The sequence below is a fragment of the Lissotriton vulgaris genome, chromosome 10 (assembly GCF_964263255.1).
Source record: "Lissotriton vulgaris chromosome 10, aLisVul1.2, whole genome shotgun sequence".
In the NCBI taxonomy this organism is placed as follows: domain Eukaryota; kingdom Metazoa; phylum Chordata; class Amphibia; order Caudata; family Salamandridae; genus Lissotriton; species Lissotriton vulgaris.
This window is the reverse complement of record NC_141698.1, coordinates 171378590-171399711: the sequence shown is the minus strand read 5'-3', so window position 1 is coordinate 171399711 and position 21122 is coordinate 171378590. Positions and strand designations below refer to the sequence as shown.

Genomic DNA, 21122 nt, shown 5'->3' with positions numbered 1-21122 from the left:
TATATATATATATATATATATATTAATTATATGACATGGGTAGGCTTCAATGTGGGACTTTCATGACTTTTTGAAAGGTTAAGTGATTCGTAAAATTCTAGTATTCATTAAGTTGGGCTACAACTTTTATTTTTAGTAGGACATTTGGATGGTGTACCTATAAAGCCTTGGAGAGTACTAGGGACTGATCTTGGAAAACAATGGCCTATCGCATAGGTTCTTCTCCAAGAAGTCTTTTGTGGATGCTCTTTACAGCCTGAAGGTGTACGGACCATCATCTGAGATAGTATTTTGGGAAGAATATAGTCATTCCTTTAAAGTAATTCTGCGTCCGCCTTCTACATTCTCGATGAGTAATGTAGAGATCTTCTAAACTGATTTTTTTTGGGGGGGATGTTGTAGAGCCGCTTGTTATGAAAACAAATGAGACTGGGTCTATAGGTGGTGGTCTAGAAGCACTATACCTCCTGAAGCGTACTCATTTTCTGGTCCATGTGTAAGGCATTCAGAAGTCCTAGGCAGTTTGCATTTTCAGTCTAGGTATGACCTGACTGGGACATTGTAGCAGTTTAAAGCAGCATGGAGTAGATGTAGGGAATGTAATGCTATATATAAACAAGCATTGCCAAAGCTGATAGGTCTCGCCTACAGGAAGTATTGAGTTTGTCAATTTGTTTTAGCCATGTTGTACAGCAGCATGGGTGAACGTGTAAGATGGGAGAAGTGTTATCACACTTCTAATGATTGTCATATTATAGCTTCTTCTTAATTTCCAACAGGCAATCGCAAAGAGAGGGAGGGCAGCATGGACATTGGAGGTTGGGGGGAGCTATATTATGCTGCCAGTGATGTCTGTCACAGGCTTTTTTGTTATGGCAGATGAGAGTTAACACAGACAACAAATGGTGCCAGGGGCTGGGAGCAAGCAGACTGACAACAGAGGGTGGGAGACTGTGGCATGCAGAGAGCATGGGTCGGCAGACGGGAGTAGCATGAAGGGAAAGAAGTACACAAAGGAGACAGCTGAAAATATCCACTTTTGTTGAATGCTTAAACACAAAGAAAAAAGCAGTGCTTTAAAAAAATAAGCATTAGAGGGACCAAAGTAATGAGCCCATGCTCCAGGGTTGGGGCCATCCCACTAAACGGACCAATAAGAAACAAGCAGATGACCATGAAGCCAACCAATGGTAAGTTGTGGGTGGTCTCTAGAAAACCAAAGTGCTCACAAGAGACTGTGCATGTACTGACTTAGTCAAGACTTAAAAATACTCCATAAGTTACTAAGAATCTACGCTGTCACCACGTGCCACCAAATGGACATACCCTCAATATTTATTAATTGTGGATCAGGTTGGCTTGTTGGCATATGTTACTGTTTACCCAATCTGCCATTAAGTCTTGGCTTTGTGGAAATATTGAATTTTGGTTTTATACCCGCTTAACTCAAAGGAAGCCTGTAATGAATAACTTATGTACGTTGGAACTGTTGCATTGCAAGCCTGTCTGCCTCATAGTTCACGTAGGAGCCCTCCATAATCTCACACTTATGCATATGATGCTCACGATTACATTTACAGAAAGAACTACCCAGTGACTTTATTCCCTCTCCTGGAAAATGCTACAAAATAACCTCTGAGTATATGGTTACAGATTATCCTGTGTGGATGGGTACAGCTTTTTCGTTCACCAAGTAACATGCCACCAGATAAAGGGTACAAAGAGGTGAGATGGGCTCTGCTTTTCTGAGACTTATTCTGTGACCTTAATGCCAGCCAGATTGCCCCTCTCCAACTCTGCACTTAAGGGCCCAGCAGAACATCGGCACACTACTGGTTAGCAAGATTTCCAACTGTATTGGCAACCAGACTGTCCCTTCTGGAGGAAGCCAGTGATACTGTAATCTCATTTTCCTCATTAGCAGGTGGCTCGGCTAAGGGAACCAGTGGAAGCCACGAGCGGATCATCAGACCTTCTTTTTTTAAACTTTTTCTTTTACAGTAAACAGCGAAGTTGAGCGAAAAGTTCAGAGTCACATCACAAATGATGCCATGTGTTTTTCTGTAAGATCTGAAAATGTCAGCATCAAGTTGCATACAGATTTCCACAGTAGTCAAATTATTACACCTTACAAAGTAATATGCATTGGCTAGTAAGATGGCTTTGTTCGTTAAGACACCTCCTGCAGAGATCTTTGTGTATTGTGCAAATCTCATATCCTGTAAAGCTTACATGAAATGTTGTTTGCAAGGGACTTCAATAGCAAGTAATGGAAAGCTTTAATGAATCTACCAATGTCAAATATTGAAAAATACACTGTTCTTCTTTTAATGTTATGTAATATTTATCCACGGGTTAAGTTTTGTTGCTCTAATACCAGCTAAAAGTTGGGTGAAGGGCAACCTCCCAGATGATTCATTTCAGATCATTTTGATAGAGGAAGGGCTTCCTAAGACTGCATTCTGGCAATTCTTAGCGAATGTTTTTGATTTTATTTCCAATTACCCTATTTACTGTCATCTTGTATAAATGATCCTTAAGCTATAAGCAGACTTTCTAATAAGAGTAGTTCCCTCTCGGTTATTCACATGAATCCTGTTACCCAGTCACCTATTTAAATTCTTCATTAGTTTGTAAATGTGCTTAGTTAGATTTGGTGATTATTATTTTGTAACCCCCGTTCTATAGCTGGTTATATAAACCACTGACTTCAACCTGAATAGCTCGCAGGTTCATTTAAACTAGCTTTGGCAAAGCCACTAGGTTTTAACATTTTGTCAATGCTTTTTGCTGATGCCGTGTGAGAAGCTGGCTTAGTATATGGTGCACACTTATGTAAGTGTAGCACCCTGCACTAATCCAGACGACCCTTGCGGTGATTTTAGTGGTCTTAGACAACCTTAGAAAGCTCTAGAAGTTGTAGCTGTGAAGAGCAGCCTTCAGACTTTGTTTAAAAGGAGTGTAAAGCATCTTGTTTTACCAAAACATATTATTATTGGTATAGATTAAGTGAAAAAGAATACAGTGTATTTATAAAAATATGTATTTATTATAAGACACGAACACATACTGATATCTCCTACATGGAGATATACACAATACTTGCAATAAAAATGGGTATGTAGCATGAATACAGTGGTCTCCCAGGGGAGACCATACCTTATACTAAAATAATGGTATGCGAACCACGACTCAAGTCAAGACTATAAGATGTAGAAGTGCTGGGGACCTAAGGAATCACCAAAGGTAAGTAACCAGGAACCCCACGGAGGCTGTGTGCCGAGTGGGAACACAACCGTGGGCTCAATACAAGTCATTGGGTAAGGCACGGTTGCAATTCTAAATAAGGACCCTTGCCAGTGGACCTTGAAGAAACCCTGTGGAAGATAGAAGGTTGGAGAGCCATCCCACCCCTGGATACCCTAGGAGCCAGGATACCTACACCAGGGAAGCAGGGTGCAGAGCTGTGAAGTGGCATTGGAAACCGCAGTCTAACTCAATGGAGTACTTCAAGAAAAGGCGATAGTGTCCACCCAAGGCTGGATTCAAGATAAGAAGTACCTGCAAGTAGAGAGAACGGAGTCTATGCCACTTAGAAGTGACTAGGAGGAACGGAAGCCGAATGCCTACTGATGTCGGGTGTTGCAGGAGAGCGGACGACCTTGAAGCTGCAGCTGTGCAGACCAGGAAACGCTGTGAAAGACCAGGAGCCGTAAACTAGCTCTCCAACTTCGGATGTCCAGAGTTGAAGGGTCGGTGTCAGTCGTGAGCTCCAACAAGCCTTGGCAACTGCAAGCAACATGGAAAGCGAAGAAGGTGCAGTGTCTGGACCACAAAGGTCCAGGTGACTCACCACAAGCAGGGAAGTCAGGGCAGGCCCTGAGCAGTCTGGGGAGCCCACAGAAATCGAGACCCTCAAGAGGACCCACAGGCCGGAGACACTGGAGTCGCGAGAGAACCTCTAGCAGCTCACCGAAGATGCAGGACCACGGTGCAAGTGATGCAGTGAGGTCCGAGATCTTGGCCACCAGGGAGGCTCGTGGTTGGGGCTACTTTCTTGGCCGAAGATCTTGGAGGAAGAAAACAAACAAGCCTTTTCACCGGCAAGTCCACCGGTGCACAGGGGTCCTTTTTCTTCAACACTGATGGATACTGTCCTCAAACTTGGTGAGAGGACAGGGCAGGCCTTGAGTGATGTGAAGAACCACCACCTGTGTTGCTGAGCCTTCCGGAGTCTGTGGGAGCTCAGGATCAGCAAACCAGTCCGCTTTGTTGCGGTGCCTACAGATGCAGGGAAGGGACTCCTTCACTTCAAGGGAGATGCCTTCAGGTGCCTTGGATGCCCACAGGCCTTGGAAGGTTCCTGTATGGGGCACAGGCACGGACGTTGCACCGACCAGCAGGCTGATAAGATCATGAGCATCCGGAGTCTTTCCAGTTGCAGTCTTGATACCAGAGCGAAGTCCAGAGTGCCCAGACGGTCAAAGAAGTGGTGTCTTGATATGAATCTTGTGCCATGACCAATCACCACAAGGGTCGTCTGGATTAGTGCAGGGTGCCCACTTACAGAAGTGTGCCCCATATACTAAGCCAGCTTCTCACGTTTGTGGCTGCGATGGGATAAGATTCATATCAAGACACCACTTCGACCGTCTGGGCACTCTGTACTTCGCTCTGGGTATCACGCTTCAACTGGAAAGACTCCTGCTGCTCCTGGTCTCCTCGCCCTGCTTGTCTGCGGCATTCTGTGCCTGTGCTCCATGCAGGAACCTTCCAAGGCCTGTGGGCATCCAAGACACCTGAAGGCATCTCACTTGAAGTGAAGGAGTCACTTCACTGCATATGCAGCCACTGCAACAAAGTTACCGGTTTGCTAATCATATGCTCCTACAGACTCCGATTCTCAGCAATACAGGTGGTGGTTCTTCACATCCCTCAAGGCCTACCCTGTTCTCCAACCAAGTTTGAGGCCAGTATCCCTCGTTGGAGCCCCAGGAAACGAGCCCCTGAGCACAGTGTCGACTTGCTTCCGAAAAGGCTTATTGGCTTTGTTCTTTCAAGATCTTTGTGCTCCAAGTAGCCCCAACCTCGGGCCTCTCCTGTGACCCAAGATCTCCCTCCTCACCGCATCACTTGCACCGTGGCCTGCATCTTTGGTGAACTGCTCGAGGTCCTCTTGAGACTCTAGTGCCGCCGGCCTGGGGGTCCTCTTGAGGGACTTCTTCGATTTCTGCATGCTCCTCTGATTGCTATGGACCTGCCCTGACTCCCCTGCTTGTGGTGAGTCACCTGGACCTTGCTGGTCCAGTCACTGCACCTTCTTTGCTTTCCGCGTTGTTTGCAGTTGCCCAGGCTTGTTGGTGCTCCAGACGGACACAGATTTCTCAACTCTCGACTTGGGACAGCTCGTGAATGGCTCCTGGTCTAACAACCCGTTCAGGCCTCCTGGTCACTCATAAGTGGCATAGACTGTCCCCTCTGCTTGCAGGTACCTCTCATCTTTAATCCACTTTTGGGTACTTTCTCTGTCTCCAGCAGCTGCATCTTTCTGACGTCCTCCATTGAGTTCAACAGCGGTTTCTGATGCCACTTCACACCTATGCACCTGGGTTACCTGGTGTAGGTATCCTGGTTCCTAGGGTATACATGGTTGGGGTGGCTCACTAACCTTCCAACTTCCACAGGGTTTCTTCAGGATCCACTGGGAAGGGTCCTTCTTTATAATTGCAATTGCGACGTACCCATTTACTTGTATTGAGCCCGCAGTCATGTTCCCCCTCTGCACTCTGTCTCCGTGGGGTTCCTGGTTACTTACCCTGTGTGGTTCCTTGGGTCCCGAGCACTTCTACGTCTTCTGGGTATAGTCTTGAGTTGTGGTTCGCATATCACTATTTTAGTATATGGTTTGATCTTCCCCTGGCGACCACTGTGTATTCGTGCTACTTATCTGTTTTTATTGCATAGTATTGTGTGCATTGTGTACATCTCTGGGTAGGAGATATCTGTATGGGTTAGTGAGTGTCTTATAATAAATGGGTATTTTTATAAATGAACTGTGTGGTTCTTTTTCACTTAGTCTATACCAATCGGATTATGTTCTGGTAAGACAAGCTGCTTTACCCTCTTTCTGGACTAAGCCGGACGGCTGCTCTCCACAGCTACCACTTAAAGGGCTTTCGAAGGTTGTCTAAGACCACTAAACTCCCTATAAGGGTCCTCCTGGATTAGTGCAGGGTGCCCACTTACAAAAAGGGCACCGTATACTAAGCCAGCTTCTCACACCATGTAAATGAGATGCTCGATGAATGTATTGAAATTGCATTTATATAGCGCTTACTCCCCCTGACGAAGCATCCAAGCACTGATTCGGCTAGTAGCACGCTACTCCAGAATCCATACAGGATTAGCGGTCAATTAGTATAGTGAAATATGAAATTAATTTCGATTGAAAAGGAATAGTAGAGGGAAGAGTCTAGGAAGTGTTTGATGGTTTTTTCCATTTTTTTTTTACACATCTAACCACACTTTTACTACTTTCACAAAATATGCTGATCAAAATATGCTACATCAAAATCTGGGCCTGGCCCCCAACACATACCCCTGAGGACATCCTTCTTTGCATCTTGCTATCGAAGCCACCCCCACATCAGTGATCAAGTGGGCATTTTAGGAATTGTGGAACCAAGGAGAATAGTTTTGTAACCTGGTCTCCGAATGGGACCAAGTTGGGTGATCTAGGGCATTCATTTTCTGTCTTTGGTTATCTCTGCAAGATTGGAAGAACTTCGAATTCGCCTTAGTTTGTAGTAGTGTGTGATAATAAAACTGGATTGCAATACATGCTCATTGGATATTATGCCTTTGAAGACTGACCCCAGTCTTTTTTGGCTCACTCATCAAAATCTAGTGGGAAAGTCAAGATCCTGATAACAAGTAACTATTGTAGTTTTAGATTTTCAGCTTCACCAAACTGTCTGATCTTGTGCAGATAACGAAGCAAGTTGTATAAGCGTGTTTATGATCGCAAGCAGTCCAAATAGCTGTGCCTTCCCGCTGAAATGTTTCTTGCAATTTACTAAACACATTTTAGGAATCTTTCATATTTCCACTGCTTCTAAAATTGGTTTGGACTCCATTGATTCAGTACTTGGAAGGGCATATTGGGAGTGCCCTTTTCAGAAGCCCAATTGATGAGTTCAGCCCCTTTGACTTGACAGTAAATGGGCAGATAAAATTTTTTTTTTAATCTTCATTTGAAAAGCTATTGGACATGGTGGTCTGCTGACCCTTGCAGATCATTATCCCTGTGATTGTGTTTAATCGAGTCGCTATTTGCGACCTACATCATGAATATTCATTGTGACTCATTCAGATTTGGAATTTGTACATAGTTAGGGTCCACACAAGTAGGAAAAATACTGGTTGCAGATTGAGACTACTTTATGTGATGTGCATAAGTTCACCTTTCCCTTAGTTTTCCCAACGCCTTTGCTCCTGTATCTTTTGATGAGAACTTTGAGACACTCCCTACCAAATTCGAGTACCAAGGTCAAGCACAGTTTTAAAATCGGGCATGTTTAGAATGTTCTTCTTTTTATGGCTAAAAGGTAACTGATGGCAGTTAATGACTGCCTGGTACACCACGGTGCTTGGATAATGAATCTAAATGTGTAGGAAAGTGCACTTTCTGCATGGCCGCCCCTCAACTCTCTCCGCCAGTCACCCAATTCGTTGCAGGACTGTTGAATCTTGGGGAATAGTACTTGCAGTCTTAGTATTTCTTACTGTTACTAGGGGCAACAGTTTAATTTCTCGGCAGAAAAATATATGTTCTGAAATGGCTCCTCCCCACTTAGTATTCCATTAGCTGTATGAAGGTGTTGCCTGGCACCTCTCAGTTGGCCAATTTTCCGATTTTTGGGATGGCACTGGCCCTCCTCGGATGAAATTTCCCCTTACTTAAATGAGTCTGAAGGGTAAAAAGACCAGTGCACCCCTGTGGTGGTGTCAAATACGGAGGTCAAATGTGAGACTCCGACAAATCCCTGCTTATTCTTTTAAACCAGCGATTGAGGATTGCATTTGCATATAGGATGCCTATCTTGGCACAACACAATTAACAAGCATTTGCAATGCAATAGGTCTCGCATTAGGAAAGTTTAAGCTCTTGGTATTGAAAATGACATATTTTTTATTTAGGTGTTGGTGTTTGAAAATAGAGGAATTAATAGCTTTGTCATTTACAATGCCAATAGTTATAACTTTCGCAAATATGACACCTACAGCATGTGTAATGCAATATGTGTTGTATTTACGTGACTTAGATGTATTAATATTACAAATAACAATGGCTTTTAATTTTTCTAAATTAATACTTGAATAAAAGGTATTGTAATTTATAATGGCAATAGCTTAATCTTCACAAAAGTTATTTACAAAAGTTTGTTCAGTGTATTTTATTGTGATGAAAATCCAAGAACAGAAGTGAAATATTAACATCTTTTTGTGACATTTGTAATAAAGCTTGAAACGTTGATAGAACCTATTTGAACCAGTTGTTGTTGAATGGTTGCATAGATTGATGCTGTGGTAGCACATAGTGATGCTGCGGTGCCCCTGAGTGATGCTGCGGTGCCACTGAGTGATGCTGTGGTGATGCGATCGAGTGAGTGAGGGCGAGAGATAGAGGGCGGGCGATAGATAGAGGGCGGGCGATAGATAGAGGGCGGGCGATAGATAGAGGGCGGGCGATAGATAGAGGGCGGGCGATAGATAGAGGGCGGGCGATAGATAGAGGGCGGGCGATAGATAGAGGGCGGGCGGGCGATAGATAGAGTGAGGGCGATAGAGTGAGGGCGATAGAGTGAGGGCGATAGAGTGAGGGCGATAGAGTGAGGGCGATAGAGTGAGGGCGGGCGATAAAGTGAGGGCGGGCGATAGAGTGAGGGCGGGCGATAGATAGATAGAGGGCGATAGATAGATAGATAGAGGGCGGGCGATAGATAGATAGATAGAGGGCGGGCGATAGATAGATAGATAGAGGGCGGGCGATAGATAGATAGATAGAGGGCGGGCGATAGATAGATAGATAGAGGGCGGGCGATAGATAGAGTGAGGGCGATAGAGTGAGGGCGATAGAGTGAGGGCGATAGAGTGAGGGCGATAGAGTGAGGGCGATAGAGTGAGGGCGATAGAGTGAGGGCGGGCGATAGAGTGAGGGCGGGCGATAGAGTGAGGGCGGGCGATAGAGTGAGGGCGGGCGATAGATAGATAGATAGATAGAGGGCGGGCGATAGATAGATAGATAGAGGGCGGGCGATAGATAGATAGATAGATAGAGGGCGGGCGATAGATAGATAGATAGATAGAGGGCGGGCGATAGATAGATAGATAGGTAGAGGGCGGGCGATAGATAGATAGATAGATAGATAGAGGGCGGGCGATAGATAGATAGATAGATAGATAGAGGGCGGGCGATAGATAGATAGATAGATAGATAGATAGATAGAGGGCGGGCGATAGATAGATAGATAGATAGATAGATAGATAGATAGAGGGCGGGCGATAGATAGATAGATAGATAGAGGGCGGGCGATAGATAGATAGATAGAGGGCGGGCGATAGATAGATAGATAGAGGGAGGGCGATAGATAGATAGATAGATAGATAGAGGGAGGGCGATAGATAGATAGATAGATAGAGGGAGGGCGATAGATAGAGGGAGGGCGATAGATAGAGGGAGGGCGATAGATAGAGGGAGGGCGATAGATAGAGTGAGGGCGATAGATAGAGTGAGGGAGGGCGATAGATAGAGTGAGTGAGGGAGGGCGATAGATAGAGTGAGTGAGGGAGGGCGATAGATAGAGTGAGTGAGGGAGGGCGATAGATAGAGTGAGGGAGGGCGATAGATAGAGTGAGGGCGATAGATAGATAGAGGGAGGGCGATAGATAGAGTGAGGGAGGGCGATAGATAGAGTGAGGGAGGGCGATAGATAGAGTGAGGGAGGGCGATAGATAGAGTGAGGGCGATAGATGGAGGGCGGGCGATAGATAGAGGGCGGGCGATAGATAGAGGGCGGGCGATAGATAGAGGGCGGGCGATAGATAGAGGGCGGGCGATAGATAGAGGGCGGGTGATAGATAGAGGGCGGGCGATAGATGGATAGATAGAGGGCGGGCGATAGATGGATAGATAGATAGAGGGCGGGCGATAGATAGAGGGCGGGCGATAGATAGAGGGCGGGCGATAGATAGAGGGCGGGCGATAGATAGAGGGCGGGCGATAGATAGAGGGCGGGCGATAGATAGAGGGCGGGCGATAGATGGATAGATAGAGGGCGGGCGATAGATAGAGGGCGGGCGATAGATGGATAGATAGAGGGCGATAGATAGAGTGAGGGAGGGCGATAGATAGATAGATAGAGGGAGGGCGATAGATAGAGTGAGGGAGGGCGATAGATAGAGGGAGGGCGATAGATAGAGGGCGAGCGATAGATAGAGGGCGGGCGATAGATAGAGGGCGGGCGATAGATAGAGGGCGGGCGATAGATAGAGGGCGGGCGATAGATAGAGGGCGGGCGATAGATAGAGGGCGGGCGATAGATAGAGGGCGGGCGATAGATACGGGCGATAGATAGAGGGCGGGCGATAGATAGATGGATAGATAGAGGGCGGGCGATAGATAGATGGATAGATAGAGGGCGGGCGATAGATAGATGGATAGATAGAGGGCGGGCGATAGATGGATAGATAGATAGATAGAGGGCGGGCGATAGATAGAGGGCGGGCGATAGATAGAGGGCGGGCGATAGATAGAGGGCGGGCGATAGATAGAGTGAGGGCGATAGATAGATAGATAGATAGAGGGCGGGCGATAGATAGAGGGCGGGCGATAGATAGATAAAGGGAGGGCGATAGATAGATAAAGGGAGGGCGATAGATAGATAGAGGGAGGGCGATAGATAGATAGAGGGAGGGCGATAGATAGAGGGAGGGCGATAGATAGAGTGAGGGCGATAGATAGAGGGCGAGCGATAGATAGAGGGCGGGCGATAGATAGAGGGCGGGCGATAGATAGAGGGCGGGCGATAGATAGAGGGCGGGCGATAGATAGAGGGCGGGCGATAGATAGAGGGCGGGCGATAGATAGAGGGCGGGCGATAGATAGAGGGCGGGCGATAGATAGAGGGCGGGCGATAGATAGAGGGCGGGCGATAGATAGAGGGCGGGCGATAGATAGAGTGAGGGCGCTAGATAGAGTGAGGGCGATAGATAGATAGATAGATAGATAGATAGAGGGCGGGCGATAGATAGATAAAGGGAGGGCGATAGATAGATAAAGGGAGGGCGATAGATAGATAAAGGGAGGGCGATAGATAGATAAAGTGAGGGCGATAGATAGATAAAGTGAGGGCGATAGATAAAGTGAGGGAGATAGATAGAGTGAGGGAGGGCGATAGATAGAGTGAGGGAGGGCGATAGATAGAGTGAGGGAGGGCGATAGATAGAGTGAGGGAGGGCGATAGATAGAGTGAGGGAGGGCGATAGATAGAGTGAGGGCGATAGATAGAGTGAGGGAGGGCGATAGATAGAGTGAGGGCGATAGATAGATAAAGTGAGGGCGATAGATAGATAAAGTGAGGGTGATAGAGTGAGGGCGATAGATAGATAGATAGAGGGCGGGCGATAGATAGATAAAGTGAGGGCGATAGATAGATAGAGGGAGGGCGATAGATAGATAGAGGGAGGGCGATAGATAGAGGGAGGGCGATAGATAGATAAAGTGCGGGCGATAGATAGATAAAGAGAGGGCGGGCGATAGATAGATAAAGAGAGGGCGGGCGATAGATAGATAAAGAGAGGGCGGGCGATAGATAGATAAAGAGAGGGCGGGCGATAGATAGAGGGCGGGCGATAGATAGAGGGCGGGCGATGGATAGAGGGCGGGCGATGGATAGAGGGCGGGCGATGGATAGAGGGCGGGCGATGGATAGAGGGCGGGCGATGGATAGAGGGCGGGCGATGGATAGAGGGCGGGCGATGGATAGAGGGCGGGCGATGGATAGAGGGCGGGCGATGGATAGAGGGCGGGCGATGGATAGAGGGCGGGCGATAGATGGATAGATAGAGGGCGGGCGATAGATGGATAGATAGAGGGCGGGCGATAGATGGATAGATAGAGGGCGGGCGATAGATGGATAGATAGAGGGCGGGCGATAGATGGATAGATAGATAGATAGAGGGCGGGCGATAGATAGAGGGCGGGCGATAGATAGAGGGCGGGCGATAGATAGAGGGCGGGCGATAGATAGAGTGAGGGCGATAGATAGAGTGAGGGCGATAGATAGATAGATAGATAGAGGGCGGGCGATAGATAGAGGGCGGGCGATAGATAGATAAAGCGAGGGCGATAGATAGATAAAGTGAGGGCGATAGATAGATAGAGGGAGGGCGATAGATAGATAAAGTGAGGGAGATAGATAGAGTGAGGGAGGGCGATAGATAGAGTGAGGGAGGGCGATAGATAGAGTGAGGGCGATAGATAGAGTGAGGGAGGGCGATAGATAGAGTGAGGGCGATAGATAGATAGAGTGAGGGCGATAGATAGATAAAGTGAGGGCGATAGATAGATAAAGTGAGGGTGATAGAGTGAGGGCGATAGATAGATAGATAGATAGATAGATAGATAGATAGATAGATAGAGGGCGGGCGATAGATAGAGGGCGGGCGATAGATAGATAAAGTGAGGGCGATAGATAGAGGGAGGGCGATAGATAGATAGAGGGAGGGCGATAGATAGAGGGAGGGCGATAGATAGATAAAGTGCGGGCGATAGATAGATAAAGAGAGGGCGGGCGATAGATAGATAAAGAGAGGGCGGGCGATAGATAGATAAAGAGAGGGCGGGCGATAGATAGATAAAGAGAGGGCGGGCGATAGATAGAGGGCGGGCGATGGATAGAGGGCGGGCGATGGATAGAGGGCGGGCGATGGATAGAGGGCGGGCGATGGATAGAGGGCGGGCGATGGATAGAGGGCGGGCGATGGATAGAGGGCGGGCGATGGATAGAGGGCGGGCGATGGATAGAGGGCGGGCGATGGATAGAGGGCGGGCGATGGATAGAGGGCGGGCGATGGATAGAGGGCGGGCGATGGATAGAGGGCGGGCGATGGATAGAGGGCGGGCGATGGATAGAGGGAGGGCGATAGATAGAGGGAGGGCGATAGATAGATAAAGTGCGGGCGATAGATAGATAAAGAGAGGGCGGGCGATAGATAGATAAAGAGAGGGCGGGCGATAGATAGATAAAGAGAGGGCGGGCGATAGATAGATAAAGAGAGGGCGGGCGATGGATAGAGGGCGGGCGATGGATAGAGGGCGGGCGATGGATAGAGGGCGGGCGATGGATAGAGGGCGGGCGATGGATAGAGGGCGGGCGATGGATAGAGGGCGGGCGATGGATAGAGGGCGGGCGATGGATAGAGGGCGGGCGATGGATGGATAGATAGATAGAGGGCGGGCGATAGATAGAGGGCGGGCGATAGATGGATAGATAGAGGGCGGGCGATAGATAGAGGGCGGGCGATAGATGGATAGATAGAGGGTGGGCGATAGATAGAGGGCGGGCGATAGATGGATAGATAGAGGGCGATAGATGGATAGATAGAGGGCGATAGATGGATAGATAGAGGGCGATAGATAGAGTGAGGGAGGGCGATAGATAGATAGATAGATAGAGGGCGGGCGATAGATAGAGGGCGGGCGATAGATAGAGGGCGGGCGATAGATAGAGGGCGGGCGATAGATAGAGGGCGGGCGATAGATAGAGGGAGGGCGATAGATAGAGTGAGGGCGATAGATAGAGTGAGGGCGATAGATAGAGTGAGGGCGATAGATAGAGTGAGGGCGATAGATAGAGTGAGGGCGATAGATAGAGTGAGGGCGATAGATAGATAGATAGATAGAGGGCGGGCGATAGATGGATAGATAGAGGGCGATAGATAGAGTGAGGGAGGGCGATAGATAGATAGATAGAGGGAGGGCGATAGATAGATAGATAGAGGGAGGGCGATAGATAGAGGGAGGGAGGGAGGGCGATAGATAGAGGGAGGGAGGGAGGGCGATAGATAGAGGGAGGGAGGGAGGGCGATAGATAGAGGGAGGGAGGGAGGGCGATAGAGTGAGTGAGGGAGGGCGATAGATAGAGTGAGGGAGGGCGATAGATAGAGTGAGGGCGATAGATAGATAAAGTGAGGGCGATAGATAAAGTGAGGGTGATAGAGTGAGGGGGATAGATAGAGTGAGGGGGCGATAGAGTAATTATTTGGCGTGTAATTATGTGGCACAGAGGGGTATTATGAGGAGTGTATGTTGTGTTCAGTAGAGTGTAATTGTGTGGCGTGTAATTATGTGGCACAGAGTGGTATTTGGAGTGTATGTTGCATTGTAATTATGTAGCATATAATTATGAGGCACTGAGTGGTATTGTGTGGAGTGTATGTTGTATTCAATAGAGTGTAATTGTGTGGTGTGTAATTATGTGGCACTGAGTGGTATTTGGAGTGTATGTTGCATTGAGTGCAGTGTAATTATGTAGCATATACTTATGTGGCACTGAGTGGTATTGTGTGGAGTGTGTGTTGCATTCAGTAGAGTATAACTATGTGTCACTGTGTGGTATTTGGAGTGTATGTTGCATTGAGTGCGGTGTAATTATGTGGCGTGTAATTATGTGGCACTGAGTGGTATTGTGTGTAGTGTGTGTTGCCCACTTCTCGACAATAACTTTATTCAGCGAGTCTAGGTCTGTAAGAACAGCTAGTACCAACTCGGTGAATGTTATTATCACCTCAATTAATAAAATACAAACTATCTACCAGATTACATCACAAATGTTTCTTATTCAGCATGTCATACAAGCAGTTGGATAATTCTCATGAGCAGTGCTTTAAATGGGCCGGTACTGCACGGTACGGAGTTTAATTGGAGAGTACTGACGCTTCTCAGAAACAAGCAGGTACTCTGGTTCAGAGTACCTGCACTTCTATTTCTCTATTTCAAGCACTGCTCACGAGTCAGATATGCTCATTGGCTCATTGAAGTGTTTTGACAAAGATCCAAAGAGTTCTTAAGATGTAGCTGCAATGCGACGCGTTAGAGCCCTAAATACATTTCGGATACATTAACAAGTGGCAAAAAAGAGTAAATGGATATGCGTGTTGCATAAATGCGCCAGTGCCGAGTAAATGATGTACTGCCATTTGCACTGCCCAGTGGGAGCACTAACGAATTTGCACAGGTTCGCCACTTCAAAAAAACGCCTGCATCCATCGTCGGAACCAAACGCATTTACGCACCGGCTGGTCGACGAGTGTCGTTCTTGCACTGTTCAGTTGTTGTAAAAATCGGTGCAAACTTCCTACGACAGTTGTGCAAATATTTGTATACTTGCCCCTTCACGGTCTGAAGTTGGCGGCATGTCCACTATATCTCATATAAACATCCTAGAACCAATACACATATTTTCACAACGGTATTTTAAGAGCAAGCTAATCATTAGATCACCTGTGCACTTAGTGTGTGATCATAACGAAAATATGTCAATGTGTGCGCTCTCTCTCTAGGAAGGAAATACACGCAACAGTATGTAGACCTGCGCTGTGGCTCTAAATATCAGCAATACACGGTGCAGTTTGAGTGTGGGGAGGTTTCACTGGCTTCCCCGGGGCAAAGAGTGTAGCTACAAAGATAAGAAATGAGCAATATTATGTCGCAAACTTTACGGGCAGAGTTCCTATTCAAATACATGTATACAACACACAATAATTCCACTTAACGCATCAAAATTTACCCATTTCTAAAAGTAGCAACACAATTAAAAGTTAACAACTGCACACAAAGTGTTAAACAAAAGTTGCGAGAGAGATTGAATATATAGTGCCTTCTGCATATTTCAATCGTTCTCTCGTTCAAATAAGGTACCACCATTACTGCTTCTCACTCGGGGCCACCGCAAAGCGCACGCTGGGCAGAAACGAGAGTTTCCATCAATAGAGGCATCGGACAGTGTCTTCTGCCAGTGATGGACAATTGCTGCGCCTTTGCCACAACATACTGACCTGTTGCTGAAAGCTCGGGGGCGCTCTTTGCTGAATGCAAGAAAGTGATCGGGAGAAAGTGAGCGATAACAGGGCCGTCTCGTACGTCATTACTTGGGCGCTGAGCACCAGAGATACACTTGTTGGTTGGGCCTGTGTATTTTACACTGACTCAGAAGCTACATTATTTGTATTTTAAGCTAGTCCTGTAGCGACGAAAGCTCACTGTGCTCACACGAGTATCTCAAGCTTCAAAAGCATCACGTTCTCCACACTCAGCAAGCAGGGTCTGTTGCACCGACTTTGCTCAGTGAGGCGGAGAAGGACGGTTGACGAAATGGATAACGCGATCGACTTGCCCGCGAGCCGATTTTCCCCCCCCCCCCGTCTTATTGCCTGAGAAGACTTAACTCCCCCTACTGTTTGCCTTTGAGGGTAGTGCACATCAAGCAAGCTACTGAATGTCCTGAGCTGCGCCTGTGGCTCCGAGATAGAGATAGCTGTAAACTCTGGAAATTAAAAAAAATGCGGGACACGGCCTGGCGGAGTGAAAAGTGTGAAGCAGGGGGCGGGGGAGGAGAAATGCGAGACACGGCCTGGCGGCTGTGAAGTGTGAAGCGGGGGACTGGATGCCTTTGAAGTGAAGCTCTCTGAGGCAAGCGCGTGCATGAGCACATGCACCCTACGAAATCCGCGATGGTTTAGACCTTGGTTTGCCCCCAATACTCTCGTCTATTTATTCCTTGCGGAATATAATAGGCGAGACCTAAAAATGGCTGTAAACTAATTGCATATTACAAGTCCTGATATTGATAAATAGTTCAGTAGGTTATGCACAGGCTGGAAACATGCGGATGAGACCTACCTGGCATAAATTTTAAACCTTGCCGGGCTCATCAACCTTATATTGTTTTGAGGATTTTGATCAAATCAATGAGTTTGGTGGTGGTCTTTAAAAAAAAGTGTTTTGTACTGCGTGCTATATAAATGGTAATCGGTATCACTACACATGTTCACAGTTCGGTGCCTCCTAATCGATGGATGTTAAGGGCCGCCAAAATGTTGTCCATTCGTAGTAGAACACAGCAGAACACACAGTCCCTGGTGAGGGATTTGACTGCAAAGGATCCGGCCAGGAATTCCAGGCAGTTGATATGTAACTAGTTCCGCCACAGACTAATGGCCCTCCCATCGACCCATCACGACATGTGGATCCCAAGTCAGTCGGTTGGCATCCATGTTTGGTGTGGTCATGAAGATCTCTCACATTTCAGGCTTTGAGGTGATGGATCCACATTGGAGTTCCGTCCTGGCTTCCTGTGTCTGGGATATGCTCTTAGAGCAGGTGAGTCCTCTTCTTGGGTGCGTCTCCTTCAATCTCAAACACCATCTGATTTTGTTTTTTTGTGGGTTTTTTTATCACCCCATCCCCAAACCTCTCCCCCCTCTATAGGGGACCCCATTACCGGGTCCTGATTTTGGGCAACCTCCTCACACTTCTCTCCATGATAGTCTTCCTCCCGGTAGGGTAGATTTCTAAGCGTGCACACTCAAAACATTGCAGGTGTCCTACGTCATGCTCGGGGACTGCTTTCCCCCATTACCACTAGGTCCAGCTTCCATAGAAGCAGGGTCACTGAAAACCCAAGCAATACATCTAGTCAATTTGTCAACCGGATCCCAATGTCTAGTCCACAGCTGGAGGAAGGCCTGGTCATTCTTCCTCAGGGTCCTGAAAGGAGGAATATTTGTGATCCCTGGCCGGGTTCATCATCAATGAGGGTGAGTGAGCTCAGCCAATTGTGTAGAAAAAAAACACCCTTTATATTACTTAGGGCAGCCACTCGTCGGTGCTCAAGCTGTCATGTAACTTGCTGCAATATTATCAAAATGCCACCAGGTGGCGCTGCAACGCTCCATGCACATGGGGAAAACCTACCTCTAAGGCGGTGTCAGAAGTGCGGGTTGGTTTGGTCAGGAAACGCCTGCTAAAGATGTATGTTGCTCTAGAGCTCAACAAGGAATTCCTCCCAAACTTGCTTGTGCTGCCGGTGAGGCACGTGTGAAAACTGCCTCACCCGCATCTGACCGGTTCGAGGACATGGGCAACAGCGCCGTCTCAGGACCTGTGCTCTCGCTTGTAAGCTTACGTCGCACGAGAGTGGCAAAATGAGCCAATGACCCAAACAATTAACAATAACAAGCCAACAGTAGTAATCACTCAAGTGCGTAGGAATGTAGACAGAATGAAACTGCAGTGACTTAACTGATGAGCAGTGAAGCAAGAGGAACAGGAAGGGACGTCCTAATGTTATATACACCGGTCCGGTATAGACTGTGATTGGAGTGTTACAATAGAGACTCATGCCCCTCGGGCTCAAGGGCTATGCAGTATTCCGTTTTTTCCCCTTTAATTAGTTGTTTAAAGGCTGCTGATTTAATAAAGTGAAGGAAGAAATGCATAATCTAAGCTTCTGGTCCTGACATAGAATCAGATCCCACCATGAGACATGTGCTTAGGCTCCGCTCAGATAAACACTTTTTTTTCTTTAATAGCTCCAAAACCACTGAACCAATTTACACCAAATATCAAAAGCATGATCTCCAGAACAAAGTCTAACTTTCTGCCAAATTTGGTGTAATTCCACCCAGCGGTTCAGGCTGCCTGCTTGTCTAAAGACTCTTACACCACCCCCCCCCCCAAACCCCCCCCCCCCACGCCTTTTTTTTTTATTTCCTCCACCGCAGCTTAACCCCTTCGCAGCTGGGCAAATTCCCATGCTGTGCGGAGGGCGCGCACAGCGCCCCTGTGCTCATGACTAGGTCAGCTCGTCATGAGCCACGGTGGTAGTGTGCTCATGACGAGCTGAGCTCGTCATGATCACACCCGTTTCTTTAGAACGTTCGCACAGCAGGGGAATTAGCCCAGCGTGCGAGCGTTCTAAAGGTCATGACGAGCTCCGCTCGTCACGAGCACCGTGGCTCATGACGAGATGAGCTCGTCATGAGATTCGAAGGGGTTAACTGATCACCCTGAAAATTTCCATTCACAAGAAGACCCAACTTGAAACTTTTTGTTAACTTTTGTGGAGGTACAAGCAAGTCAAAAATGCTTTTCCTATGGAAACATGGTCCTAACTATAATGGTCCTGCCAGGCGGAGAGTATGGAGTGTATTGTGGATAAATACCTAGTTTTGTATACTTCCCAGGATTGTCTGACAGAGATTTGTATGCTTAGGCGGGCTAAGGTGAGACCACGTGTCCAATCTGCAGCATCTGCTTCTCTGACTAACTATGCAATTTTGAGATTGGCAGACCAGGTCCTAGACAACATAACCAGAGCTAGGCGTGCAATGCACAACGAAATAATCAGTAACATGGAGATATATATAAATACACACACACACAACGGGGTTGTGGCGGGTCTTACTTGTCAAAGGCTGGCAGAAATCCCAAGAACTGCTTTCTTTCATCACGGCAAGCAATGTATCAAAGAGGGTTAACCTGACTAAACTAAAATAATTTCAGTAGTGGAAACGGGTGAGCAGCCCTGTATGAGTGACTAAACGTCAGTTTGCCAATGCTGAGGTTTTTAATTGGCGTTTTCTAGAAAAATAAAAGGCTTGGATCTGTATATAAAATGGAAATGCTCTAGAACGGCCACACTAAAGCCACAATATAATGTACATTTCAAATATTGTTTTATTTAATAATAGTCTTAAGTTAAATGGAAGAAAACCTATTGCACAGTCTAAAGCTATACCTAGCGTAGCATTTGAGTCACAAATTTATCTTTTTGTAATTCAAACAATTTTTTTTTTAGACAGCTTGGATTAATTCGCAGAAGTTCAGTGACTTCGTTGAGCAGCAAGAATCCAGCAAGACCCAAATCCAGTGAGTTACGCTTTTTAAAGTAAATAAATTAATCCAAACATTAAATTTCTTCCGATTAATAAATATTAATGCTTTTTATCTTTTTCATTGAATGCAGAACAGTTTTTTGACTACTTAATTATTATTGATTTCGAGTCCACCTGCTGGAAAGATACTAAGCATTTTGGCCAGGAAATAAGTAAGTGAAAAGTACTGTTCTTGAGCTCAATACATGTTGCATTTGACCTTGAAACTGATAAGGCCAGCCTATATCTATAGATCCTTAGGCTCTCAAAATAAAGATTTTTCTGCTTAAAGGGGTATTTTTAGGGTATTATGGACTCCTCCTACGCTTTGTATTAAGAAAAGTCACTGTTCTCGTTCGAGGGAACTTTTAATAACCCTTGATGCACTGCATGCTTGAAAACAAAACTTGAATGCCTTCTATGGCGACACTTGCACTCCCCACCTTTTCTCAGTATACCTGTAAAACCTGCGGTTTCTCAGCCTTTGCAAAGCATGCACCTGTTCTGGGTCATGGCTCAATTTCCCTGGGCAGATTTAAAATTGTATAGTTGGAAAGTAATTTAACGCCAGGCATGCCTGTTTGAAGTAAGTCTTCATGTGGGAGAAAATGCACTGCCCTTCCTGTGTCTGCTTCTGTTCCTACTTTGCCATAGAATAACACAAGATGTAGGTCCAAGGTAGCCACATGACCTAATGGTTTGGGAGGACAATAGAAATGGCATCTTTCAGACGAAAGTGATCTAATCCAGGTCAAAGTAGGTTCCTTAATTTCCACAATAATTTTCAACTTCTAAATCCTCATTTGAAAGTCTTCTAATTAATAAAATCCTTGTTGAGGGGGATTTTTCTTGGTGCATTCAATGGAAGTGGCTTAATTTGTATACCCTTTCTATAAATCCTCTTGTGACAATATATTTTGGCGCACTGTTGTTCACGGTCACAAAACGAACTACAGACTTACTGATCTGAAAGCATTCAAGTACTACCACACTGGATTGTAAAAATTTCTTTCTAGGATAAGGCTAATTCAAAAAAGGTGTTGTCCACACTCTTCCGTATTAAATCAATTTCCTTGGCGTAATCATTTCACACTAGTGTTAAAAAAGCATTATTTTCCCCTCCA

General features: G+C 46.5%; 1 protein-coding gene across 1 annotated transcript in view; it reads left to right on the top strand.

The window, feature by feature from the left end:
- The window catches only part of ERI2 (ERI1 exoribonuclease family member 2), a 50618-nt gene that overhangs the window by 9955 nt on the left and 19541 nt on the right, over window positions 1–21122 (top strand). The window contains exons 3-4 of the mRNA XM_086940801.1: window positions 19923–19993; window positions 20091–20171. Of these exons, the coding sequence (XP_086796927.1) occupies window positions 19923–19993; window positions 20091–20171 (152 nt within the window). The remainder of the gene's footprint in view (window positions 1–19922; window positions 19994–20090; window positions 20172–21122) is intronic.